This window comes from Aotus nancymaae, unplaced genomic scaffold (assembly GCF_030222135.1).
Source record: "Aotus nancymaae isolate 86718 unplaced genomic scaffold, 86718_ANA_hifiasm-v0.15.2.pri h1tg000059l, whole genome shotgun sequence".
In the NCBI taxonomy this organism is placed as follows: domain Eukaryota; kingdom Metazoa; phylum Chordata; class Mammalia; order Primates; family Aotidae; genus Aotus; species Aotus nancymaae.
In genome coordinates, this window is record NW_026988473.1 from 56044419 (window position 1) to 56069677 (window position 25259).

The 25259-nt window shown below is 54.3% G+C and overlaps 3 protein-coding genes across 17 annotated transcripts in view; 2 read left to right on the forward strand and 1 right to left on the reverse strand.

Annotated features, from left to right (window-relative positions):
• The window catches only part of RNF121 (ring finger protein 121), a 64881-nt gene extending 63148 nt beyond the window's left edge, over positions 1-1733 (forward strand). For both annotated transcript variants that reach the window (XM_012456878.2, XM_064365255.1), the window contains 2 exons: positions 421-522; positions 1152-1733. In XM_012456878.2, the coding sequence (XP_012312301.1) occupies positions 421-522; positions 1152-1272 (223 nt within the window). In that variant the 3' untranslated portion in view covers positions 1273-1733. The remainder of the gene's footprint in view (positions 1-420; positions 523-1151) is intronic.
• A 921-nt stretch (positions 1734-2654) lies between these two features.
• On the forward strand, positions 2655-21374 carry IL18BP (interleukin 18 binding protein). Of its 7 annotated transcripts, none has more exons than XM_012456887.2 (5): positions 2655-3698; positions 4548-4633; positions 5001-5207; positions 5804-5924; positions 6005-6477. In XM_012456887.2, exons 2-5 carry the CDS (start codon positions 4606-4608, stop codon positions 6243-6245), a joined length of 597 nt encoding a protein of 198 aa, XP_012312310.2. In that variant the 5' UTR covers positions 2655-3698; positions 4548-4605; the 3' UTR covers positions 6246-6477. The 7 variants fall into 7 exon arrangements, 6 of the variants coding, with proteins under 6 accessions (XP_012312310.2, XP_012312311.2, XP_012312308.2 ...); XR_001108133.3 differs by lacking the exons at positions 2655-3698; positions 6005-6477 and adding exons at positions 7111-7350; positions 20888-21374 and having other exon boundaries at positions 3706-4633; XM_012456888.3 differs by lacking the exon at positions 2655-3698 and having other exon boundaries at positions 3706-4633; positions 6005-6152; positions 6384-7072.
• NUMA1 (nuclear mitotic apparatus protein 1) overlaps positions 7416-25259 on the reverse strand; it is a 77515-nt gene continuing 59671 nt past the window's right edge. For 7 of the 8 annotated variants that reach the window (XM_012456871.3, XM_012456866.2, XM_012456867.2 and 4 more), the window contains exons 8-26: positions 24321-24444; positions 23649-23806; positions 23247-23364; positions 23034-23151; positions 22549-22689; positions 20771-20893; positions 17259-20624; positions 16759-16800; positions 15186-15254; positions 13724-13843; positions 13422-13640; positions 13143-13300; positions 11620-11866; positions 10468-10696; positions 9701-9837; positions 9124-9300; positions 8756-8872; positions 8419-8631; positions 7416-8084 (exon numbers count right to left, since the gene is read on the reverse strand). In XM_012456871.3, the coding sequence (XP_012312294.2) occupies positions 8073-8084; positions 8419-8631; positions 8756-8872; positions 9124-9300; positions 9701-9837; positions 10468-10696; positions 11620-11866; positions 13143-13300; positions 13422-13640; positions 13724-13843; positions 15186-15254; positions 16759-16800; positions 17259-20624; positions 20771-20893; positions 22549-22689; positions 23034-23151; positions 23247-23364; positions 23649-23806; positions 24321-24444 (5888 nt within the window). In that variant the 3' untranslated portion in view covers positions 7416-8072. The remainder of the gene's footprint in view (positions 8085-8418; positions 8632-8755; positions 8873-9123; positions 9301-9700; positions 9838-10467; positions 10697-11619; positions 11867-13142; positions 13301-13421; positions 13641-13723; positions 13844-15185; positions 15255-16758; positions 16801-17258; positions 20625-20770; positions 20894-22548; positions 22690-23033; positions 23152-23246; positions 23365-23648; positions 23807-24320; positions 24445-25259) is intronic. The other variant, XM_012456872.2, reaches the window with a different exon arrangement.

The window sequence follows — 25259 nt, forward strand, 5'->3', positions numbered from 1 at the left end:
AGTGGTTACACTCTGGCTGGGTCTGAGAGGAACCTGAGGCTGCAGCTAGTGAAGCTGTGCTAGCAGACCTGAGGTCGGACCAGTCACAGGGGAAGAGGACCTCTAATGGGATCCCTTAGTTTAGCATCAAATCCCCTATTCTGAATAACACTTGTAATATTTATCATGTATTTACTCAGCTCCCATTCAGTGCCTCTGTTGGGAGAGCCATGTATCATCTCCATTTTGCCCCATAACAGTCTTGTGAGATGGGGATCATTATCCTTACTTCACATGAGAGGAAACAGGTTCAGACAGAGGGACTTGCCCAAGATATAGAGCTGATAAAGAGCAAAGCCAGGATTTGAACCTTTCAAAGACTGGCGTGGGGCTGGAGTGCTGCCCTGGCTCCCACCATTTCCCTTGACCAGCGGTGCTCAGCTTCCACGAGTTCTGCATCCGCGGCTGGTGCATCGTGGGAAAGAAGCAGACGTGTCCCTACTGCAAAGAGAAGGTAGACCTCAAGAGAATGTTCAGCAATCCGTATCCTTTATTGGGGTCCTTGTTGGGAGTGGGCTGTGGGAAGAAAGTACTGGTCAGTGTGACCTGCATTTGGGTCTTCCTGGGGCCCTCCCCTCTGTCCCCAACCAGAACATGTTGAACCATGATGGGAAGCTGAGCAGCTAATCCTGCCCCGTGATACACCCCCAGTCTCCCTATTCTAGGAGTATTGCCTGTTCTCAGCCTCCTTGCAGCCATTGTCACGGATAGATAGATTTGTGGCTGCCTCATGCTGGCAGTTCCTTCTTAGAGAAGGTGTTACAGGAGGCCCTCCCTGCATGTTGGTCATGGGGAACTAGGATTTCTCTCTCCACTTCTGTCAGGTCTGTCCTGTCTCCCGTACCAGTCCCCTCTGTCCTGCATCCTGCATTCTCTGTGTTCAGCTTTTTACTCCAATGGACAGGCTGTGAGGAGGAAGAGGAGCGGGGAGGGCAAAGTTGGGAGTGCTGGCTGAGTAGGAAGTAAGGCTGGGTGGGCCCTTCCAGAAAGCAGTCTCCATTCCTCTAGGCTGTGGAGCAGCTGGAAAGTGGGGCAGACCCAGGGAGCCCCCCACATCCATGCTAGCTCACCCCTGGCAGCTCTTGCACAGAGCCTCTTTAACACACTGACAGCTGGGAGAGGCCTCACGTCATGTATGGGCAACTGCTAGACTGGCTTCGATACTTGGTAGCCTGGCAGCCTGTCATCATTGGCCTAGTCCAAGGCATCAACTACATCCTGGGCTTGGAATAGTGATGAAGAGCATCATTGGAGAACCCACCCCACACGCCGTGGACCTCAGGGCACTCTCCTCCCTGCCCACAAAGAACTCCTGGGTGGGAAAGACTCAAAGGGGTGCTTGGGCCACTCAGGACCCCTCCAGCTGTGTCGGACTGGGGAGGGATATGATGGAGAGCCAGCCAGTGGGGCTGTCAGCAGTGGGGGGCTTTTTAAAAGAAAACTATTTTGATGAATATATTTAAAAAACCCTTTTTTATTGTGGAGCATAGGAATTGCCCCCCTCCAGGCTTCACCCTCCCTGTATGAGCAGGGTGGGGGCAGAGCCATATTTTTGGTTTAAAGGAGCCTTTTCATCTCTGGCTGAGAACACTGCTGGGCTCCCAGGTAGCTGAAGGCCTCAGCCCACCCACTCCCTTCTCCTTCTCTGTGTGGGCTCAAGCCTGGTGCACTTAGTAAAGAGCTAACGTACTCAGGCTACTGCCACGGGTGAGCACTGAGGCCCCAAGTGTCTTCCCTCCCCCGCCCGCTGTCTGGGACACAGGACAGGTGTTGTTTCTGACTCTGTCTCCCTCTGTCCGGGAGCTATAGGCTAGTTGAGGCAAGTGGAACCTTATCAGTGACTTGTCCAACAAGGGGAGCCTTGGGGCCTCAATTCATTGAAGATTTGTTTTGAGACAACTGGAAGAATCAGCACTGTGGATACTTGCCTGTGTGCAGGGCTTTGGTCAGCCAAGAATAGAGGTCATACAGTTGGGTCATGGGGCAGTTGTTGGCAGCCGTGACTGACAGCCCCTTATGTAAGCGCATTCTTCAGTGGATCCTTCAGTGGAGTGGTGACACGTGCCAAAAGTCACTCTGCCACACTTCCTTCCTGAAAGCCTAAGAGTGCATATGCATGTGCCTGTGCTTGCTCATGAGTCAGAAGAATATGACATGTCAACTTCTCCCTATGTCAGATGATATGCCCTGGAAGCTGGCAGGGGATTCCCAGGCCAGGGAATATCCCTACATGATTTTTGTCATTCATGGGTCCTCCCTGGGCCTGACAACAGGAGTGGTGGGTGGGTGGGTAGAGGAATAAGGCCTGGGTGAGTATAGGTTTTAAGGGGCTTCTAGGAAGGCCCCAGCCCTGGTCCTTGGTGACTTGAATAAAGTGGGAGGTCAAACATGGGCCTTCGGCATTGGGTTTCTAGGGAATAGACCCAGTAGCGCCTGCCCCTTCAAGAGCAGCAAGAACCAAGCAGGATGTTGTCACTCCCGTCTGAATAAAGCTCCATGAGCTGGGTTGGAAAGCTGAACATTTATCTTGCTTTCTTCTTCCCACCTCTTTCTGGGGTCTCCAGGCGTGTCTTGCCTTTGCTAACTCCCCATCTGAGACCTGAGGGTCTGGGGTTGATTGGCCCTGCCTTTCTGCCATTCCCTGCTGTTCCCCTGCCGACATCCGTGGGAGTGGTAGAATTCTGGGCTCCTGTCCTGTGGCCTGAGAGGGCCTGGGGCATCACTGGGCCTGCTTTCAGACTGAGGTCACTCTATATTCTCACTGCCTGAGGCCAGTGTCCTGCCATCACCTGCCTTCCTCAGGGCCGTACTCAGCCTCGGCTTCTCTTCCCCAGCTGTGGCTTCCCATGATGCCCTGCTGCTTATGCCTCCTCTGGGGCTGTTCCTCTTCTCAGAGAGGTGAATGTGGCTGGTCAAAGGACCCAGGGATCACTTCCTTTCACTTTTTTCTCCCACCCCCATGTCAGACGCAGGTGAGAAGCCGAGACCAGGCTGTCCAAAGCTCTTTTCACTCATAACAGTCCTGAGTCCCATAACCTCCCCTTTGCCCAACTCTGGTCTTGGTTACACTAAGGCAGAGTCCTGTCATCTGTCCCTACCATCCCCCACTGGACTGTATCTTTCAGAAACCCCAGGCAGCCTTGCCTCCTGACCTAACTCCTGGAGATGCTGGTATTCCTGGGAGGAATTTCCCTTACATCATAGTATTAGAAGCCCCTGGGGCAGGAGGTAGAGGGAGGAATTGAGAGGAGGAAAAAGTTGAACTTCACACCTACAAGATGTGACTTGTAGTCTCCTATTGTTTTCTTGTAGAAAAGGCATATTCCTAATTTAGACATAGGAGATCACAACTGACTGTGTTCCTGATGCAATTCCATCTGGGGGCCTCCCTGGCTCTGTCACCAGCCCTCACACCCTCTTGATTACAGGAGTCACAAACCTCAGACACACAGCTCCTGTCTATCTCCTGTTGGGGGTCAGCTCTCGAGCCTGTGTGTCAGTTCCTGGGTTAGCTGTGTGAGTTCTTTGGACAAGGGGAAGTGGTCTCGGTGTGTTTCCTGTGGTGGGTTCACATGCAGCTAGACACAGCCCGCTTGTCTTGGAGCTCACAGAGGGGAGCTTCTGGAAAGGCAGGCTCTTCAGGACCTCTTGGGAACCAGGTAGGAGGAGTCTGGGAATACTAGTGAACCTAGACCTGTAGCCCTGGCCAGAGGGGCTAGGATGAGAGACCCATGGGTGGGGTACTGGGAGATGTAGCCAACCTTGGGGCTGGTGGCTGGGAGAGTGGGAAGCCTGGGAAAGGCCAGGATGTGGAGGGGCTGGTGTGGCTTTGAGCCTGAAATGGTGAAAATGATCCAGCTTGGGGTCCCCAGTGCCCAGGAAAGTTGTCCCGTTGAATATCAGTGTGAAGGTGGAGGAGGAAGCCTGTTCACATGGAAACAAAAACCTGGGTCTGAAGAGGGGAGGTGGACACCAAAGTCCTGACCCTTGGCTGGGACAGAATTGATCTGTGAGAGACTGTCATCTAGTTCACACCCTAGGTGACCCTGGGGGTGGCGTAGAGGTAGATTAGAGGTCCCAGTCTGGTATCATCTGGAGAGGTAGGGGTCCCGGGAGCTGAAGGTTTCTGAGAACACTCACTTTTAAGGGATTCTGTTTAAAAAGTGAAAGTGAAATAGAAGATGGGGGCAGTACTTTCCCAGAAGGATTGCTTGGGATCCTGCCCTTCCCAGAAGCAGCTCTGTTGCTGGAGAGGGTGACTCGGTGAGTCCGTGTTCTCTCTTTGGGTCTCAGTTTTGCCCTCCCTAATGAAGGGGTAAGATTGGACTAGGTAAGCATCTTACCATTTTTGGTCATGAGAGCAGGGGTTGGGGGGGATTGTCACTGGATGACCCCCTAGCTCTGTTTCTAAGTGCTGAAAGAGCTCCAGGCTACGCTACGGGAGGAAAAGCCAGCTACTGAGAAAACGTGGCAGTGGTTTATGATTCTCCTCCCCCACCTTTCACCAGAGAAGAGGACGTTGTCACAGATAGAGAGCCAAGCTTACCAGCTCCTGACGCATGCATCATGACCATGAGACACAAGTGGATACCAGGTAGGCCTCGGGGCTGCCCATGGGCAGGCGGGGTAGGGTGAGGTCTATGAACGGAATGGAGTGATAGGCTAACCCTGAGCCTTCACCCCAAGGCAAACACCATCCAACCCACTTGGTGCTATTGCTTTAAGAACCTGGGCAGATGCTGTGGCTCTGGCTCCATTCCAAAGCTTCTCTGTATTCAATAAAGGGGTGGGTGCTAAGGGGCCCCTCTTTTGCTCTGATTCCCTGGCTAGAGCCCAGACATCTTTGGGCTGAAGGTACTCCTTACCTGGGCAGCCCACTCTGTCTCCAGTCCAGATAGAAGCCATGATGCTGAGCGCTCCCAGGCAGCCCAGCCGCTGACCTGTGACTGTCCTTTCTTCAGTCCCCAGTCCTTTGTGGGTCCTGCTCCTGTGTGCCCACATCATCACTCTCCTGGACAGAGCCACACCTGTCTCGCAGACCACCACAGCTGCCACTGCCTCAGCTAGAAGCACAAAGAACCCCTGCTCCTCCCAGCCCCCAGTGTTCCCAGCAGCAAAGCAATGTCCAGCATTGGAGGTGACCTGGCCAGAGGTGGAACTGCCACTGAGTAAGGAGCACAGGTGGTCGGGGGTAGGCTGTGGGCACAGAGGTTCCCAGGGTTGGGTTGACTCCTGAGCGCCAGCCCCCTTCTGCCATGCACCACCAACTGGGCCAGCTGGGCTGAACCCCCACATTCTCCCTCCACAACCCAGCGTCACGGGTACGGGCTTGGCGCAGCTCCCAAGATGCTCCCTATCAAATAGGACAGAGAACTCAGACGTAAGTAATGGTCACAGGACCTCTCAGAGCCTTGATTGCAGTGGACTCCAAGGCCAGTCCCTCCACCCAGAGCCCACTGGCCTCTAGCCATCTCATAGGAGCAGTAGCCACCCAGCACTGCCTCTGTCACCTGGGCTCCCAGATCACAGACTGAGTACTAGAAAAGGTCATCCTGAGGAGACAGACTCAGAAGAGGAGTCATCACATGAACCAAGGACCCTTCCCTATATTCCCTGTGTTTAGGGCTAGGGCCTCTCGGAGACAACTGCACTTCCCCTTTAACAGACCTTCCCACCTAGGGGGAGCTGGCAGGGAGGGCACAGCAGAGCAGGCCAGGGAAAGGGCCTGCTCTTCGGGAGGGCTAACTGCTGCTTGTGTCCCTAGATGGAACGCTGACCTTGTCCTGTACTGCCTGCAGCCGCTTCCCCCACTTCAGCATCCTCTACTGGCTGGGCAATGGTTCCTTCATTGAGCACCTTCCAGGCCTGTGGGAGGGCAGCACCAGGTGAGGGTTGCAGCAGCCAGATGGGTGGGAGGAGGCCTCCTTCTGTGGCCCTCATGATGTTTCCTTCCTTTCTGCTCCAGCTGGGAGCGTGGGAGCACAGGTACACAGCTGAGCAGGACCTTGGTGCTGGAGCAGCTGACCCCTGCCCTGCACGGCACCAACTTCTCCTGTGTGCTCGTGGACCCCGAACAGGTTGTCCAGCGTCACGTCGTCCTGGCCCAGCTCTGGGTGAGGAGCTTAAGGAGAGGCCTCCAGGAACACGAAGAGCTCTGTTTCCATATGTGGGGAGGAAAGGGTGGGCTCTGCCAGAGCAGCCTCTAAACTAATGTCCAGCATTCCTCAAGGTCAGCCTAAGGAGACAAAAAGGAACTTAGGCAGGGGAGGTGTGGCCTGGGGCAAAATGATGAGATGTGTCCCTCCTTTCCTTGGCCTGATCCTTGTCTGCCTTCATTTCCCTAGGCTGGGCTGAGGACAGCCTTGCCCCCCACCCAAGAAGCCCTGCCCTCCAGCCACAGCACAGGGCCAGCAGCAGCACAACCTTAACCAGAGCCTGGGTCTTACCTACCTACCTGGAGTGAACAGTCCTTGACTGCCTGTAGGCTGTACGGGCAAGCAGCACACCCCCTTCTCCTCTGCTTTGGTTTCTTTCTCTCACCAAATTCAAACTCCATTCCCATCTACTTAGGAAATCGCAGCCTCCCATAATGCTCCTCCTCCTGCCATTCTCTTGTCCTGCTCCTCACACTGCTCTACTGCTCAGAAACCACTGAAACCAAGACTGTTGATGCCTTAGCCTTGCACTCCAGGGCCCTGCCTACATTTCCTATGTGACTTTCTGAAGGCCTCCAACTATTGCTTTTCCCAGACAGCTCCCACTCCCATGCCTCTGCTCATTTGGTCCCGCCTTCCTCACCACCCCAACAGGGGAACTCTCAAGCCTGGCTGAAACACCGCCTCTTCAGTGAAGTCACCCGCTTTCAGCTCTGGCTATTCTGCAGACTTCAGTCTTCACGCTGTATTTGTTTTTTTCCCCCCCTTCACTCTAATGAACTGTTCCAGGGAAGGGATGGGGGCAGTGGCTGCTTCAGATCCACACTGTATCTCTTATCCCCATGTGGGTCCTCATAAAGGATTATTCAATGGAGGCATCCTGACATCTGTTCATTTAGCTTCGTTTCACTCCCAGGAACTTTGCCTGTCCCAGGAGGGAGTATGGGAAGAGAGGGACTGCCACACGGAAGCGAAAGACAAAACCAGCTTCAGGGGAACACAGGCCCTTGAAAAAGAAGAGAGAGAACAGCCCATAATGCTCCCCAGGAGCAGAGGCCAGTAATGGAGAGTGGGAAACCTGGAAAGAAAGAAAGATGTGGCCCCAGGAAAAGGGATGAGAGGAAGGAGGTGGTCTGGAAGACTCAGCGGGGACAAGGTAGGCTCCAAAGAACCCAGATTTCCCCCCTACCCTTTCCCACTTAGATCAAGGCAACTCAGTACTCAAGGGAGAAAAATAGACTTTATTTACAAGTAATAACATTTAGAAAAGATCCATCCCTGGCCCTTAAAAACCTTCCCATCACTCCAGATCCCACCCCAGTGCAAGTCTGGGGAAGGCAGGGTGTGAGCTGCCGCTGAAGGTTATCCCTCCACCCCACTCCTGAGCCACAGGGCCCATCCGTGCTGGAAAAGGGCATCCTCTTGCAGGTGTTGCCACCAAGTCAGACCCAGTCCCGGACTTCAAGAGTGAAGGCCCCTGCTAGGCCCAGCCACCGGGAGAGTAGGAACCAGGGCCTACTCCTCCTCTGGTCCCTTCTAGATCCAGAGGCTGAGAGGAAGACTGGCTAGGCCTAAGGACCCAGCCATCAGCCTCAAATCTGGTTGTGATGGAGAAGTGACTTTGCTCTAAGAAAAAAGGAGGCAAGGTAGGGAGAGCACCCACACTGTCCATGCTCTAGGCTTCCTGGTCCAGCTCTGAGAAGGCGCCAGTGAAGGTCCAGGGACCAGGCCAGGGTGCGGGCAGACATTACTGTCTCTAGGGGTTTGGCTACTGTTGGCCTGGGAGCTGAGAGAAGGCACTGAGAGGGACAGTAGAAGGAAGACCAGGTGAGGTCAGCATCGGGGACATAGGTGGGGCCACTCTCTGGTACTAGCCCTTTAGTGCTTTACCTGAAAGAGACACAGACACATGGCCAGATAAGAACTTGGGATGCCAGCCTGCACCCACTGGCTTGGAAGACCTCTTCCTGCTCCCATCCTCTGTGAGCCCCCGGGTTATCAGTTGCTGGCTATGCCTGAGCAGCTCTGGGTGCTCTCCATGAGAATGGGGCCATTTGTCTTCTCTCCTTGATAACAAGTAGCTACCAGGACAGGGACACCTTTTACCCCACCACCCTCCAGCAGCCTGGCGTGACCCTATCTTTTGGATGCTGCTCCTTGGGGCGGTCTGGGGGTGTCCATGCTCTCATTGGGCTTCCCTCCCCCATCCTGCCAGTGCCTCTACCTTGCCCTTGGCTCGAGGGGTGGCAGCAATGGCAGCAGCAGTGGCGGCGCTGGCTGTGGTGGTAGCAATGCGTGGAGAGCGGCGGGTTCCACTGCGAGTGTTGGGGGAAGCTTTGGACAGGGCCTTCTTTGAGGCCCCCCGCCGCAGAAGGCTGTTCCCTAGCTTCTTGGGCGTGTTGAGGATGCTGAAGGCCATTGACTGGCGCCGGTCAGCCTGCAAGGAAGGGCTGTCAGACTAGGAGACCTAATGTTGCCTTCCCAGGCTAGCCCGCTGCACCATGCTCTGCCAGCAAGGTCCCACCAGGGCATCGCTTCATTCCCCCCAGCCCCAGCCTCACCTGTTTAGTAGAAGCTGGAGCCACTTTCTTCTGGGCCTCAGTAGTGCTCTGTTTGCGCCCTTCATGTCTGTCCCGGGGAGTCATGGGGCGTGGGAAACAGCTGGTGGCCTTCTTAGACTATGGGGAAGAGGACAGTTAGGCAGACAGTAGCGAGAGGAGTCACATCTGAAGCCAGGTGTCTTGTTCTCAGCTGAGTGGACCTTGTAAGTCAGCTTGTGCAACCTGCTGCCCTCCCCAATTCTGAGCCAGAGGGCTTCCCTTCCCAGCAGTTCCCATCCATGCGCTAGGCCCTTGGAGAGAAGGGGAGACAGGAAAGGCTCCCTTTGGTCCTTGGTGAGCTGGACCTGACCTGGAGCCACTGCGCCTACCTCAGGAGTGCCAGGGCCCTGGTGGGGCTCTAGGGAGACCCGTTTGCGCTGCTGTCGGGTGGTGATGCCAGTGCTCTCTGCTATCTGGATTGGCTGCATGCTGGCTCGGCGCAGGGTCTCCTGGGGGTCTCCAGTTTTCATCTCCTCATCTGAGATGGTGGCCAGGCTCAGGGAAGGCTGCATTAGTGGAAGAGGTGGTCAGTGGACTGTAGCTGTATGGATATGGAGCAGGAACTGGGGCTGTCCCAGAACTCTGCACTCACCTGACACTTAGGGTAGGTGGACCCTTCCTACCTCACAAGGCCTCCCTTCTTGTTCCACTTTCTACCTACGCCCTGGGCGAATGGCTACAAGCAGTGCAGTCCTAATTAGATTCCTCTCTGAGCTCTTGGCCACCCCCAGGGACTTCACTCCTGAATGCCCTCCCTGCTGGCTGTTCTGCTTGGAAGCATGAGGTCACCCTCCCCCTCCTCGGCCAGTCAGGGATCCAGGGCCCTAGTGCTCAGGCTAGATCAGCAGGTGGGATTTCAAGGGAGGCCAGGGATGGGAGGACCTGCACAGTGACCCCAGGGCTCACCCTGGCCTCCAGGGGATAGGAGGTCTTCAAGTGTGGTGGGCACACTCGGTTGCGCTGCTGCAGCTCTGCAATCCGGTTCCAGTCATCCAGCTGCTCAGGCTCATCCTGGCAAGTGCCCATGTAGAAGCTGTTTCTTCCTGTAGAGGGCAGGGAAATTGGCAGGTCACCTGCTCACCCTGGCATCTTGCCAGCCTTTGCTGCCACCTACCCCATAAATTTTAAGCCAGAGTCTGATTCAGTGCCGCAGGTGCAGGAGTAAGGCACACAGACTATTTCTATCCTAGGGGTTTGCTCACCACCTTCTCCCTAGAAAGGGCAGAAGAGGTCACATGCAGAGGCTGCTACTACATCTTATTCACCCACCAAGGCTTAGTGCCCAACACCCAGAGGAACAAAATAAGGAATTGATTCCCAAGTGCTCCCTGGTACACCCAAAGGGCAAGAGCCTCCAGGAAGAGTCTGGCCAGCCTGACCTTTCTAGCAGCCCATCACCACCTGAGAAGGACACAGAGGACTCCCCAAGATTGTGCTGGGAATCCCAGACCCTTAGTGAGCATCCCTGGTTCACTCTGGCTAAGAGTGCCCAACACAGCCAGCCCTGAAATGGACAGGTAAGGAAGGCCCTTGAGGCTGCAGGAAGGAGGGGCTACGGGGCAGTAGCAAGGAGGCCAGCCTTGGATTTTTTAAAAATTTGCCTCTTTTCCCTGTGCCATGATCCACCTTCCAGTCTAATTTTTGGGTATAGTAAGTCCCTGTAATCCCCTCACCTGGAGGGGCCCCACTAGACACCCCAGCTTGGGAGCGACGAGCAGAACTGCGAGTGGTGGGGCGGTAGCCAGGCAGGCTAAGCAGGGCTGAGTTGCCATAATCCGGAGAACCCAGGCGGGCTAGAGACTGAGTAGAGGAGGTGGCTCGCAGGCCGGCCTGGGATGCAGGAGCAGACCGCGTGCTATAGAAGGATGAGTTAGCACTGTCTGGCTCTTCCACATCTAGCTTCTGGAAAAGAGAATGAATCTGTTGCAGTGAGGTGGACTCTGGCACTGTAAAGAAGCTTCCCATTCCCTCCCAAAGCACCCAGACTCCATGGCACATCCTCCCAACTGCTTTGCAAAGGTCCTTAACGTGTCTGTCTGCAAGAAATGGGCCTTACTGACTGACAGAAGCCCTCACAGGGTGGTGCTGATGTTGTCAAGACTCTTTTCTATGCATCTTTTTCATCAAGTCTATTCACAGTGCTTTAAGGGAGGAAATGCAGAGTGTTTATCAGGCCATTTTAGAGGTGAAGTGCAAAGAGAAATGAAGTGACTAGCCACAATCACACTGCTAGGAAGTATCAGAGCTGGGGCTGGGCCCCATGTCTCCTGACTAGTCAGGCTCATCCCACAGCCTCTGCTGTCCCTCAGTCCAAGCTTCCAGGGCCCAGACCATCTTCTAGAACTTCCCCAACTTCTTGGTAGCAGGGGACACCCTGCACACACAGGTCCTCCCTGTTGTACCAGAGGTCTCTTGCCCCTCCTCCCAAACCACCTCTTCAAGATGTGAAACAAAGGCAAGAGCCTGCAGCCTGGCAGGCAGTCCACTGCGCAGCGACAATGCCTCTCAGCTGCATGGGGCGTGCCGGGAGGCACAGGACAGGCTGCAGCTTTGCCACGTTCTCTCCCTTCATCCTGCGCAGTGCTATGCATGAAGAGAATGCATGTAGAGTCAAGGTAGGAATCTAATCCCAGCCCTGACCTTTTCTTCAGAAGAGGCCCTAACCAAGTCACTGCCCTTTTTAAGACCCCAGCTTTCCCATCTGTAACATGGACTGACTGCTTATCCCTGCCTGCTCCTGACTGAGCGTCTGATGCAAAGACACCCTTGAGAGGAAGTGGGAATTGCCACCCTGCAGCCCCCATCCCCCGTTCTGGCAGCCTGACCTTGGTCATGGTGATGTTGATGATCTGTGTGGTGCGCCGACGAGCGGAGCGGGTCTTACGACCCGAGTCCAGGAAGACGTCTCCTAGGGAGTCCAGGCTGCTCTCCAGTGGGGCCTGACTCCGAGCAGGGATGGGTGTGAAGTAGAGACTCTCCAGGGATTCTACCTTGGGTGGCAGGCGCTGGGAGATGGGTGAGGCTGGTTCTCCAGGGACGCTGGTGCCGTCTGGCTGGGTACGAGGCAGCTTGCTGTGGAAAGGAAACCTGATGAGGAACAGTCCTTTGGGCTAAAGTCATTTTGTCCAGCCCTTTGCTCCAAAATGACCATTTCCCATACTTACTACAAGCAGATGAGGTCAAGCAGCCCATCTCTGATTTTTAAGAGGTACCAAGGAAAACCACTGACCTGGACCCTTCTTTCAGTCCACTCCCCTGGCTTTTCCTAATACCTCCTCATAGTGGCAACACCCAGACCCAGATGTTCCATCCCTACCAGATGCCCATGGCTGCTCCACAGCAAACATGTCCCAATCTAAGCCCACTTGTCTTCTTCCTCCTGCATCTCCCATTTCAGTGAGTAGGAGCACCCTCCACCCAGGCCCTCAAGCCATGAAAATGGGTATAATCCATGTTGTCCCACTTGGCAAGCCCAATTACCAAGCTTCCTGAACAGCTCTCCTAACCACACCCTCTCCATGCTCATGTCCTTTCCCTGGTCTGCCTCATCTTCTCTCACCTAGACTCATCATGGCACTGAGAGAGGCAGGAGAGTGGTGACAAGCAAGGGCTCAGGCCAGGCTGCCCAGGGTCAAACCCCAGCTCTACCACTGGGGGACCCTGGGCAAGTGACTGGCCCTCTATGCCCCAGATTCATCTGTTAAAAGAGATAATAAACCTTCCTCAGAGGGTTGTTGGGGGATAAATTAGGTATAATTGTTATGAGTGCTTTATGTCTAGCACAAAGTAAGTACAATATAAGTGATTAATTAAAAACAGTATGTTTTTCCAGTATTCTATACTAGCTATTAGAATAATCTTTTTAAGATGCAAATTAACTGTGAACTCTTTAGTTTCAAATTCTTCCAAGGTTCCGTTTTTCCTCCCCTTAAACCTTTCAATTACAGTCACCAAAGTTTTCTCAGTGCCTTTGGGATCAAGTCTAGTAGCCAGTCTCCAACGGGGAGTGCAGATAGCCCTCTAGGATCCTGGGCCTTCCTGGCCTCGCATCTCAGCCTGGTCAGGCTCTTTCACAGCCTCTGCTCACACTGCTCTCCTCTGTCAACCTGGCACACACACCTGTGATGCTTTCAAGACTCAGCAGTAGTGACAGCTTCCATGAAGCCTTTCTTGACCACCACCTTTTTATTCCAGCTGTGCCCTAAATAGACATCTGGCATAATACCTGTTTTCTTCTTCTCTAAGAATAAATTTAGATCATATCTTATTTATCTCACTAGGATACAGCCTGGTCAACAGTAGGCACTCTATAAAACAACAGACATAGGGAGAAAGGGTGCCTCCTGACCTGGTGATACTGAGTGGGGTCCCCTCCTCACAGCTCAGATCCAGGCTGTCAATACTCAAGTCCAGCTGGGGCTTGGCCTGGGGTTCACGGCTCTTTAAAGCATCAGTTGCCACCTGGAATTTGCCCAGGTCTCGAAGCTGCTGGTCTGCGTGGGCAACCTGAGAAGGATTGGGCCAGGGAGAGAGTGAAGAAAAGCCTAAGGCAGCAGTGGCCTAGGAGAAGAGGGCACAGAGGTCCAAGGGGACAGAGGTAAGGCGAGTCTGCTAGCGAGATTCTTACCTGTGCCTCCAGGCTGCGCACCTGGGCAGTAAGGTGGCGGCAGGTCTGTTCAGCCTCCTTGGTCTTCAGCCCAGCCTGCTGTAGCTCATGGCCCAGCCGTTCGGCTTCAGCTCGCAGCTCTTTGTTTTCCTTCTGCAGCTGCTCCAAGCTCCGCAGCTGCTCCTGCAGCTCTTGGTTCTGCTGCTTCTTGGCATCATAATGGGTCTTGGCTTTCTCCATCTGTAGGCAGATAGTGTGGGTGGGTGGGGCAGAGGCTGGAGGGCAAGGAGGAAGGTGGCACGGGCCTGGGCTGGGCTCCTCACCTGCAGCTTATAGTGCTCAGCTGCCTGCTCCTTCTGGCTCAACTGGGCTTGTAGTTCATTCAGCTGGGCCTGGAGGCGCTGGGCCTCCTGCTGGCTCTCGCCTCCCTGAGCCTGGACAGCCTGAGAAGAAAGACCACTCAGGAAAGCTGGTCTGGTCACCCAAGTCTACTCATCTGCACCAGCCACTGGGGCTCCACAGGTGCTTTAGACTCCTGCACTTTCTTAGGAAATGGACAAAACTACCCCACCCCAAATATACTCTGCCCAACTACAGCCTACTGAACCTGAAGCCCACACGCCCTTCAATCCACATCCATGGAAGCCTTTCCCTGACCAGTTCCTGCCCTATCTTTGCCTTCTTTGAGACCAGACACAAAGTGTCTCATGCTCTTTGCATGCGCGCACACACACAGTCTCCCCTAGGAGGACAAGAACTGATCCTTGGGGAACACCCAGGTGCAGACCCTGGAGTGAGGCACTTGGCATGTGAGCTCTCTGAGGAAGGGGAACTTGTTTCTCCTCAAAGCCACTCTGAGAAGTCACTTTATCCCCTTATCAAAGGAGGAAACTGAGTTCAGAGATTGAAGCAAATTGACCAGAGTAACAATGACTAATGGCAGAGTAAGTTAGAAAAGCCCATGGAGGCTTATTTATGATCCCCACACTGCCTTCTGTCCGGACCATAATTCCTTAAGAGCAGGGCCTGATTCTCTGTCTATCTGCAAGGCAAGCAAGTGCTTTGCTGCCAATACTGTATAGAAGCGTCCCACCTTTGCCTCTCCCAGCACAACGTGTTTATCGCAATCAGACATAGCGTGACACCATGGTATGGAAGGTGAGCAGAATTGAACCTCTAAGCTCCCACCAACTCCTAGGACACACCAGGGCTTTAGTGAGTCCCGATGCCACTGGTGCCCAATTCCTTTGCCCCTGACTAAAGGCTGTGAAGCCTAGAACTGCAAAAAGAAAGTATTAAACCAAAGAAGGTGACATAGTTGAAAGCATTAAGAATGTTATTAAACTGCATCATAATATTTGACACTGGACACTCTCGTTCCTTCAGCGCAGACTATCTACACGTACATTGTCCAACAGAACTTTATGCAGTAGTGGAATGTTCTGTACCTGCTGTTCAATACAGCAGCCACTCACCATGTGTAGCTACTGAGCAGGGGCAATGTAGCTAGTGTGTCTGAAGAACTGGATTTAATAAATTTAACCACACATGACTAGTAGCTGCTGTAGTGGACAGGGACAGTCGAGAGATGGGAACCACCCTGGTTGTTTCTTGAGAGCTTCCAGAAGACACACATGAGCTTCTGAGCCATAGGCCTCCTGGGAGGGCTGCCTGGAATGCAGGGTGCCCCTCCTCTGCCCTGACACCCACTACAGCCCAAGGGCTTAGAGAGAAGAGCTTCCCTCCCCTGTCCAGAGGCCAGACCCATTCCCTCAGCTGTCCCACCTTCAGCTTCTGCTGCTGCACCTTGCTAGCTTGGTCAGAGTCAGCCAGTTTCTTACTTAGTTCTTCCACCTGGGGAGGGAAGAGGAGGACAGGAGACTCAGGACTTCCCTGGATATTCAGACGCATCATGGGGTTTCCCAGACCAGGATCCCTAGTGTTCCTAGAAGAAACTGAGGCCCTTTTTCTGGCCTCTATTAGGGAATAGCCTGCTGTCCAGGCTGGTTGGCAGGGCCTGAATGAGGCGACTTAACATAGATGTTGCCAGGGCCACCTGTCCATACTCGTCTCTACCCTTAGCCTGCAGAGACAGAGGCCTGCCCGACCCGTGTCACCCCCAGAATCAGGAGAATTGACTGGGGACCTGACACCACCACCCTGCTGCTGCCACCTCCCCACAGTGGCAACCTTCCCAGGTCCTAGTCTGTAATTCTAGCAGACATAATCAGTTCCCATACCTCCCTCCCAGAAACTGCCAAAGCCAAAGCCCACAGATGCTCAGACCTCTTTCCAATATCCACAGGCCGTTAGGGCTGGTGCTAGCAGCGTGGCTGCTGTGGTTAACAATGGGGGAACAGATTGCTGGAAGACAAGAGCAGGGGCAGCACACGTACTCCAAAGCCCACCCCACTCCCACAAAGAAGAAGAGCACAGGGAGGTAGGAGAAGAGAGAGAACATAGCCCCACGCACCCCTGGCTGCTCTAAGCATTCTGGGAGTTCAAGCATGACTGGGCAGCACAGGGGAGAGGCAAGGGCTCCATTGCTAACTGTTTGTTGTTCACTTTGATTGTCCCCCATTATCTCAGGCTCCTTAGAGGAAGTGGAGGGCCCAATTTTTCAGCAGTCCTGGGGTGGCTGGGTAGGTGAGTGATGGAGAAAGCGTGCTCTCACTAACACCAGCTCTATAGCCTCGATGTCTCAGGCAACACAGATTCCCGTGAGAAAGAGGCAGCAGACCATGTGACTCCCACTTCCCCGCCCCCATCTATAGGCCCCTCCTGCTCCTTCACCCTCAGCCTTCCTGCTCCAGGCATCTCTATGCTGTGCTCAGGGTTAGAGCCCCAGAAAGTGATGGGCAAGTGTCCCGAGCCTATAATCCTCCCTAACCTGTGGGGGCTGCCTTGCTTATCACCTTCAAGGCTTCCATAAAGCCATACTCTGGGCAAAAGGGTACCATGTTAAACAAGGCCCACAGTTAATTCTGCTGTTCCTCTTAGTTGAGTATTCTTAACTGGTCACAGGACTTGGGAAGTTTTGGAATCCCAAGGATTGTGTCCGTCATTGTTTCAGGTATGGGAAAGAGGAAGTCAGTGCCACCCCTTGTCCCTGATAGGCAGATGAGAGAAGGTGCAGAAGGGTGGAAAGGCCGACCTGGGACGGGTGGGATGAGGCCTGAGAGAGAGCCCAGTACACCGCACTCCTGGGCAGCCTGGGCCAGGATTCCATGGCTTGACCCTGCCCCCTTCACAAACAGTTCACAACAGGAGCTGGTGGAGGCAAGCTGCAGCTGGGCTCATGCACTGAGACTGGTCACCGTTTAAGCAGCCAGCATTTAGCGAGGACCCCAGGCATTACCTGCTTAGTTTGCTCTCTCTGAAATATCTCTAGCTGCTCCACCTGTACATGGGGGAGGAGCAACGAGACACAGTGAGATGGGGCCAAAGAGGCACCAGCCCTGCTGCCAGACTGACCTCACTGAGGCCCTGATACTCTTCCCTCAAGGAGCTAGATTGACAGTACGTTTAAAAATGCCAGTTAGTTAGGTTTATTCTAGTCCCCGGCAGCTCCTGAGGCATCCAGTGCAAGTGTGCCCTGGAACGGGCTGGTGGTCATCTCAACTTGACTCTCTAGTGACAAGAGCCTTCAGGGGAGGGGAGGCCACTGATATTTTCTTTAGGATGACAGGGGCAACAGACCTGAACTCCACCAGCCACCTCTGCTTTTCTGCCACCCAGTGAATAAGGGAAAGCAAGACACTCCAGTGTAGGGGCCAGAGGCCCTGGAACACAGAGGATGGATGTCCCCGCACTCTCAGCTCCTGATCTTTGGGGCAGTGGTTGGGCTGAGCACCTTACCTGGGCAGTGAGTTTCTGCCTCTCTTCCTGGAACCGCTGCCTCTCCTCCAGGACCTTGACCTTGGCACCCTCATACTTGGCAGTCATCACCTCCAGCTCCCGCACAGTGCCCTGTGCTTCCCGCTGCACCTCAGCCAGACGGGTCTCAGCATCAGCACGCACGGCTGCCAACTCTTGGACATACTTCTCCCGGGCCTGGTCCAGCTCCACTTCCAAAAACTGCCGGCCAAGGTTGGCCCGCTCACCCAGCCCTCGGTTCTCCTCTGCCAGCAGGCCATGCGCTTTCTTCAGCATGCTCAGCTGCTCTGCATAGCTGGCCTTCTCTGCCCGCAGCTGCTGAGCTGTTCGCTCCTGCTCTGCCACCTTCTGTCGCAGAGGAATCAGCTCTCCAAGCTCTCGCTGGGCCCGCAGCAGTTCTGCCCGCAGCCCCCCAGCTGCCTGCTTGCTCTGCTCCAGCTCCTCGCGGTGGCGTTTCTCAGCAGCAGCCTGCTCGGCCTGGAGCTGCTGGCAGAGGTGCTTAGCAGGCAGCAGCTCACTCACCAGAGCCTGTGTGCTGGTGTGCTCGAGCTGCAGAGCGGAGAGGGCCTGTTCTTTCTGGAAGAACTTCTCCTGCCACGCCTTCAATTCTTGGCCCAGCTCCTCTGCACGCTCAGCCTGTGAAGTCAGCTCCTGCCGCAGGTTCTCTGAAGCCACCCGCTGTTTCTCGGCCTCCTCCCGGAGGCTCCGTACCTCCTCCCGCAGGGCAGAGCTGCGTTCTGCAGCTCTGGCATTGTTGCTAGCTGTCTCTGCCTGGAGCAGGCGCAGCCTCTCCTCCAGCTTCTGGCTCTTCTCTGACTCGGCCATCACCAGCCGCTTCAACTCCTTGCTCTCCCCTTCCTTCTCCAGGACCTGGCGATTCAGGATGGACACCTCCTCCTCCAAGCTGCTGATGAGGCTATTTTTCCTCTCAGCCTCCTGCCGGCCCCGGGCCACCTGGGCCTTCCACTCATCCTCAGCCTTGCTGTGGTCTTGTGCCTTGGTGCGGAGGGCAGCCAATTCCCTTTGGGCTGAGGCTAAGGCGCTCTGACTGTGCCCCAGCTCCTTGGCCTTCTCCTCTAACTGGCCCTGCAGAGTCTCCAGAGCATTGTCGCGCTCAGCCCGGGAGGCCCGCTCAGCCTCAAGGCTGCATTCCAGGCTGTCGACCTGTTCCTGCTGCTGCTGGCACTGCTCCTCCAGCTTACTCACCTCTGCTCGCAGTGCCTCCAGCTTGGGGCCTGTTGGCTCTGTCCTGCCAGCAGCCTCAGATTGGACTCCCGAACCAGATGTGTGCTCCTTTTCTTTCTTAGCCAGCTGTTCCTTCAGTTGCTTCATGGTTTGCCGAAGCTCCTCCAGCTCTTTAATCTGGGCTGCCTCCAGGCCACGAAGCTTGGCCAACTCCTGGTCCTTGCCTTCCTTTTCCGTCAGGGCATGGGCCAGTGCCTCTTGCAAGGTAGCAAACTCCACACGCTGCTCATTGAGGGCGTTCTGCAGCCGCATCTCCAGCTCTGCTTTGGCTGCCTTCTCCAGGGCAAGATCAGCTTGGGCCCGGCCCCGCTCCTGGGTCAGCCGCGCCACCTCCCTCTCCTGCTGCCCACGCTCCTCCTGCTGCTGCCCCTGGCTCTCCATCAGCGCGGCCCGCAGCCGCTCCAGCTCACTGCCCATCTGCTCTGCCTCCCGCTCCATAGCCTGCAGCGCTGCCTGTGTGCTGCAGAACTGACGTCCCTGTTGTTCTTCTAGCCACTCAGGCTCTCTGTCTCCTGCCCTCACAGGCTCCTTGACTAACTCCTGGGAGGCTGTTTCCTGCTGCTCACCTGCTTTGCGCACTAAGGCCTCCAAGCGGGCCACCTCTTTGCTGGTGGCAGCCATCTTTTCCTGCAGAGTGGAGAGGTCGTCTGCAAGCTTCTGGGCCCTGACTTCCTTCTCCTGGACCTGCTGGAGTGCTCTGGCCAGGTTGGCGTGGAGCTCAGCTAGCTCATTCTGCTGCCGGCTTATCTGGAGCTCGCTGTGGGATTCTATGCCTGCCACCTTCTCCTTTGCCTCCTGCAGCTCCTGGCGGGCCTTCTCACATTCCTCCTTCAAAGTCATCAGCTGTTCCTGGAACATGGCGCCATACTGTGCCTCCTCTTGCTGGCTATCTTCATACCGTTCACGCCAGGCAGCTACCTCTTTGACGAGCTGCTCACACTCATTCTCAGCCGTGCGCTGGGCAGCTATGGCCTCTGCCAGGTCCCCCCGCAGGGCTTCAGTCTCAGCCTGACGGGCCTCCCCAAGCTGCTGTAATCGAGCCTCCAGCCCCTTGCGCCTAGCCTTCTCTTCTTCCAGCTCCTTTTGTTCCTGCTGACGCTGCTCCACCAGGCTTCGGGTCTCTGCCTTCAGCTCAGAGATACAACGCTGCTGCTCTTCCAGGGCATCTGCAGCCCTGCGCTTCTCCTCTTCAAGACTGCCCTTGGTGACCTTCAAGGACTCCTTGAGGGCCTGGAGCTGTTCCTGGAGCTGGTCTTTCTCCTGGGCCACCCTTTCTTTCTCATTTGCTTTTTGCTGCTCAGACTGCAGCTGGACCTCTAGCTCTGCTACCTGGGCCTGGGCCTCATGCTGTTCCTGGCGGGCTGTCTCAACATGGGCCTGGAGTTCTTCCACCTTCTGGCTCAGCTCTGCCTTCTCCCTCTGGGCCTCTGTCACTGAGCTCTGGGCACTGTCCCGGGCTTCATTAGCAGCCTGAAGTTGCTGCTGCAGAATCTCTAGCTTGGTAGCCTTCTCCTTTTCCAGTGCCTCCAGCTGCTGTAGAGCTGCATCCCGCTCCCTTAAGGAGGCCTCTCGCTCCTCTGCAGCAGTGGCCAGTGTCTGGGCGTGGTCCCGCCTAGTTGCCTCCAGCTTCTCCTCTACCTCCTTCAACTGCTGCTCCTTCTGCTTCAGGCTGCTGCTCAGCTGCTCCACCTGGTGGCGGAGGCCCTGGGAGGCCTGTTGTTGCTGTTGGAGGGTCTGTGCTAGCTGGGCCTGCTCCTCTTTGGCCTGCTGCTTCAGGCTGGCCAGTTCTCGATCCTGTTGCTGGATGGTGGCATTGAGTGTGGTGAGCTCAGAGGTCAGAGAGGCCACCTGGCCAGTCAGTTGGGCCCCATGAGCCTGGGAGGCCCGCTCCAGCTCTTCCTTGGCCTGGCTGAGGTTGGAGATAGAGTTCTGCAGGTCGGCGATCAGGCTAGCCAGATGCTGCTTTTCTTCCTCAAAGTGGTCCCGCTCAGCAAGCAGCTTGGCTTCCTGCTGGCCCCGCTCAGTCTCCAGCGTCTCCACCCTGGCCTGGAGATGTGTGTTGTTTGCAGCAAGAGTGGCTGCCTCTTGCTTCAAGGTTTCCAACTGGTGGTAGAAAGAGACAAATTGGGATCAGCATGACTCCTCAGTCACCAAGCCCCTCTGGGAATGGAGGAACACCAGGAACCCAAATGTACCAGATGTGAGTCCATACCGACCCCCAGCACACAGGTCTTCCTGTGCATTCCTACCTGCAAGACATCACCCAGCACCTCACCCTTCTCCTGGGGTGGGTTCTCCCGCAGCTGGGCCAAGTGTTCTTCCAGCTGTGAAAGTTTTCCCTGAAGGATTTCATTCTTCTCTTCAAGGCATTTCTGGGAGTAAATGAGACCCGTGTGAACAGAGAGGTGGAACAAGCACCAGATTACCACACCAGCCCTCATGAACATCAACAAACATGAGGCCCATCATCTTGTTACCAACATCTCCTTTTCCCCTGGCCTAGAAAAAAGCAGAAACCATGGAACTGGGACCGTGAGGGACCTGACTCTCTAGACCTAGTTCTAAGGCAGCATGAAGTCATAATGTGACCTACTTACTACTTCCCCAAGGCTGCTGAGTTTACTTCAAATTTCCTTACTGTCTACCCTTCCTCAGATAAGTCTTCAGTCCTGGATGATCCAAACCACCACAAGCTGCCCACCATCCTCTGGGCAGCAATACCAGCAGCAGTGCAGCACCCCCCAGCCCCAAACCCACTTCCTCACCACTGTTCACTAAGCACCTACAATAGGCTGTACCGGGTGCATCCCTGAATTCTTTTTGAGACAGAGTTGGGCCAGGCGTGGTGGCTCACACCTATAATCCCAGCACTTTGGGAGGCCAAGGCGGGTGGATCACGAGGTCAAGAGATCGAGACCATCCTGGTCAACAAGGTGAAACCCCGTCTCTACTAAAAATACAAAAATTAGCCGGGCATGGTGGTGTGCGCCTGTAGTCCCAGCTACTCAGGAGGCTGAGGCAGGAGAATTGCTTGAACCCAGGAGGCGGAGGTTGCAGTGAGCCAAGATCACACCATTGCACTCCAGCCTGGGTAACAAGAGCAAAACTCTGTCTCAAAAAAAAAAAAGACAGAGTCTCACTCTGTCGTCCAGGCTGGAGTGCAGTGGTGAGATCTCAGCTTACTGCAACCTCCACCTCCCAGGTTCAAGTGATTCTTTTGCCTCAGCCTCCTGAGTAGCTGGGACTACAGGTGTGCACCACCACACCCAGTTTTGTTTTGGACTTGCCAGAGGGATGTTTTTTTTTGTTGTTGTTGTTTTTTGTATTTTTAGTAGAGATGGGGTTTCACCACGTTGGCCAGGCTGATCTCGAATTCCTGACCTCAGGTGATTCACCCACCTTGGCATCCCAAAGTGCTGGGATTACAGGTGTGAGCCATTGCGCCCGGCCTGGGTGTATCCCTGAATTTCTAATTCACCTACAAATGTGGGAGGCAGGTATTACTATGCCCCTTACAGAGCAAGAACCTGAAGCCCAGATGCTAAGTGCCTTGATTGAGGGCTACACAGTTATTAGTAAGTGACCGAGTTGAGTTCTTACCAGTAGCAACAATAATAATAGCAACTGGTTCACTGAGAGCTTACTTGACACTACACGATGTGTGAAGTGCTTTACATACATTATCTCGTAATAGGTGATGAGGCAGCTACTCGTTATTACTCCCATTTTAGGGAAAGGATGCTTAGAGAAACAGATTGATTAATTTGTCCAAGATCCACATCTTGTAAACAGCAGAGATAGGACTGAAAGGTGTACTGTAAAGTGAGGGCACTGATTGGGGGAAAAAATTAAAAAAATTTAAAAAAAAAAAGTCTAATGTGTACTAGACTTAAGCTCACAGAACAGCACACTTAAACCCTGAAGAGAAAGCAGCTTAATACCCAAAGGCCCAGAAGAGCAGAGTGGCAAACTGGACTCAACTTTGCACGTGTGGTCAAGACTGGTTGTGACCCCAGCAGAGGGTTACCTTGTCCTGCAGGGCTGCGCCAAGCTCCTTCTCCAGCTGGGCCTGCTTCTCTGGCCACTCCTGAGTGGCCTTGCTGTGCTCCTCTGTTAGCTTGCTGAAGGCATCTTGTAGCTGCTGCAGGTGACTGGCAAACTCCCGCAGCTGAGAAGGGCAAGTGGGAATCCCAGGGTCAACAATGACCCCACCACTGCTGTCTGCTCCCTGATCCCCAGGGGCAGAATGCCTCCAGTTATCCTGCCAACCCTCCACAAACCAATCACAGCCATCACACTTCTAATTCAGGACTACAAATCAAAATTGAGTGTCACAACCCAGTACCCTGGAAGTAGCCAATTATGGGACAAGGAAAGGGGCAAAATATGCAGGTCTCTGGAGAGACTGAAGCATAAGACAGGTGGGACATTCTTCTCAACCCTCTCTTGGGGAGCCTTCCAGACCACCTCAGCCCTGAGAGGCCTCCATGCACAGACCACCTTAACACCCACCTTAAAGGAAAGGTCTCCATTCTCCTCCAAAAGCTGGTTGATCTTGCGATCCATCTGGCTCTTCTCTGTTTTCAGGTCCTGGCACTGCTTCAGGGTTTCATGCAGCCGCATGGTAAGGCTGTGAAGGAGGGAAGCAGTGAGAAGAGTGTATGGGCCCCTGGCTGGGTGCAGAGAGGGGCTGGGGCCTGGGAAGGAATGCAGGGACAGCTGTACCTCTCGTTCTTGTCACGCAGCTCCTCAAGCTCCCTGGGCTCCAGTGGGCTGGCCGCCTGCTTCTCATTCAGCAGGGCCAGGCGGTCGATGCGCTGCTGCATCATAGCTATCTGTGCATCTGCCCAAAGCGGAGGGAGGAAGAAAAGAGAATCAGCACAGAACTATGCGAAGGAGGGGAAAGGAGGAGGCAACATAGGGAAGAGGAGGAATATGGCATCCAATCTAAGGGAAAGAGAAGATGGGGACAAAGACAGAACACAACTTTCAGAAGGTCAGCCTGACCACAGGCCCAGGGCTGAGCTCTAAGATCCAGGGTCAGCAGAGGGGACAACACGGGAGGCCAAGGGGACATCCCTCTGGTAAGTCCATTCACACACATCTGCCAGCGTGCCAGGCACCTACCCTTTTCGGTGAGGCGCTTGCGGTTCTCGGCCAGCTCCAGCTCCAGCTCATCCCTATTATTTCTCTCATCGGCAAGCTGCTTCTTCAGCCGTCTCATCTGGAACTGTGGGGTCTGTAGGATATCGCCCATGGGAGATGCTGGGGAACCTGAGAGGAAGCTGAGGAGGGAGAAGGCCCAGGTGCATTGGTAAGAGCCTAAGATCTGAAGCAAAAAGCAACAGGCAGCAAGGGGAAAGTGGGGTATGGACGTGCGCACTAGCAGCTGGGAGGCCTGTGCACCTTGGTTCTGTTTGCAGTGCTACCTCAAGTCTCATGACATAATCTTGAGAAAACTTTTCTTCTCACTGACTTAATTTGCTTGTCAGGAAAAAAAGAAAGTGATATATTCTCCTTACCTCTGCAGAGATATGCTAAGAGAAGGGACTTCATTGGAGTATCCGAGGAAGAAGGATATTCCATAAATAGGGATCAGCTTTTGAGGGAGGCCTCTTGCCCATGACAAATCCCAACCAATTTCCCCAATTAGTACTGGGTGAGGTGGGAAAATCCCAAATCTAAAGGATACTCCAAGCACTCCCAGAGGCTGCTCAGTAGCTTAACTCTAGAAGGTAGGGATGTGAGGAATGGATGGAGGCTGAGGCCCTATCCCAGGAGGAGAGGCCCAGAACATACTTGTTCCCACTGGAAGAGGAGGCAACCTTCTGCAGCTCTAGGAAGCGAATCTCCCTCTTGGTCTGGTGGCTAGGTGGGGAGAGCTCTTCAGGGAATGTGCTAGAACATGTAGAAGGGACAGGAGCTGGGGTAAGAAACAGACAAATCAACAAAGGTTAGTAAGAAGGTGAAAAGATTTGACCTTTATGCAATTTGAGAACTCGCCTTAGTGGGAGTGAATCCGTGGGCACTCAAGGAAGCCACTGGGCAGAACGTGAAACCTGGTGTCTGGGTTATCCAGAGTTCCATGTCTCTAACCAAAATCAAGTGCAGGGCTTCTGTTTCTACAGAGCATCACTACTCACAGTACAGTGGAGTGAGGGTTTCCTCTGTCTCAGAAACTAGACCAAGTGCTCAAGCTTTTTCCTCAAGTCAACACTGCAGAGACGGCTTGGGGAACCCTGAGCAGGATCTTCTCACAGCCCCCAACAACCTTTCCTATCAGAGCCACTGGCCGCCATTTGGAATTCTTCCACCCTCAAGCCTTGCACCTCCAAAATGCCCTCCTTCTCAAAACTCTTCTCTTTCCTAGGTTCCCACAGAAGTAACCACTTCTGTAGGACTCTCCTACGTCTAATCACCTATTCTTAGTCTCTTCATCTGCTCCTTCCTCCTCTACCCACCCTCTAAGCTCCCAGAGGTCTGATGGGGCCTCCTGGCTTTGCACACAGTGCCTACGGCTTCAGTGGCCATCCACCTGCTGACTTGCAAACCTATCTTCTGGTCCAGGGCCCACTCCTGAATTCTGGACTCACATTTCCAGCATCTCCACCTGAAGGTCTCATGAGGAGCCCGAATACAAGGAACATCAAACTCAATGGCTAGAACTTATCTAGACCTCCTTCTTAGATTCCTGTCATCACCAGCTGACCTCTTCATCAGAAGACTAGCAGAATGATC

Bases quoted from the DNA above. Each gene is read 5' to 3' on its own strand.
- IL18BP (XM_012456887.2), top strand. From the start codon at position 4,606: ATGACCATGAGACACAAGTGGATACCAG. The intron at 5,208-5,803 runs GTAAGGAGCACA...TTGTGTCCCTAG, and splicing joins AGAGGTGGAACTGCCACTGA to ATGGAACGCTGACCTTGTCC. The intron at 5,925-6,004 runs GTGAGGGTTGCA...TTTCTGCTCCAG, and splicing joins CTGTGGGAGGGCAGCACCAG to CTGGGAGCGTGGGAGCACAG.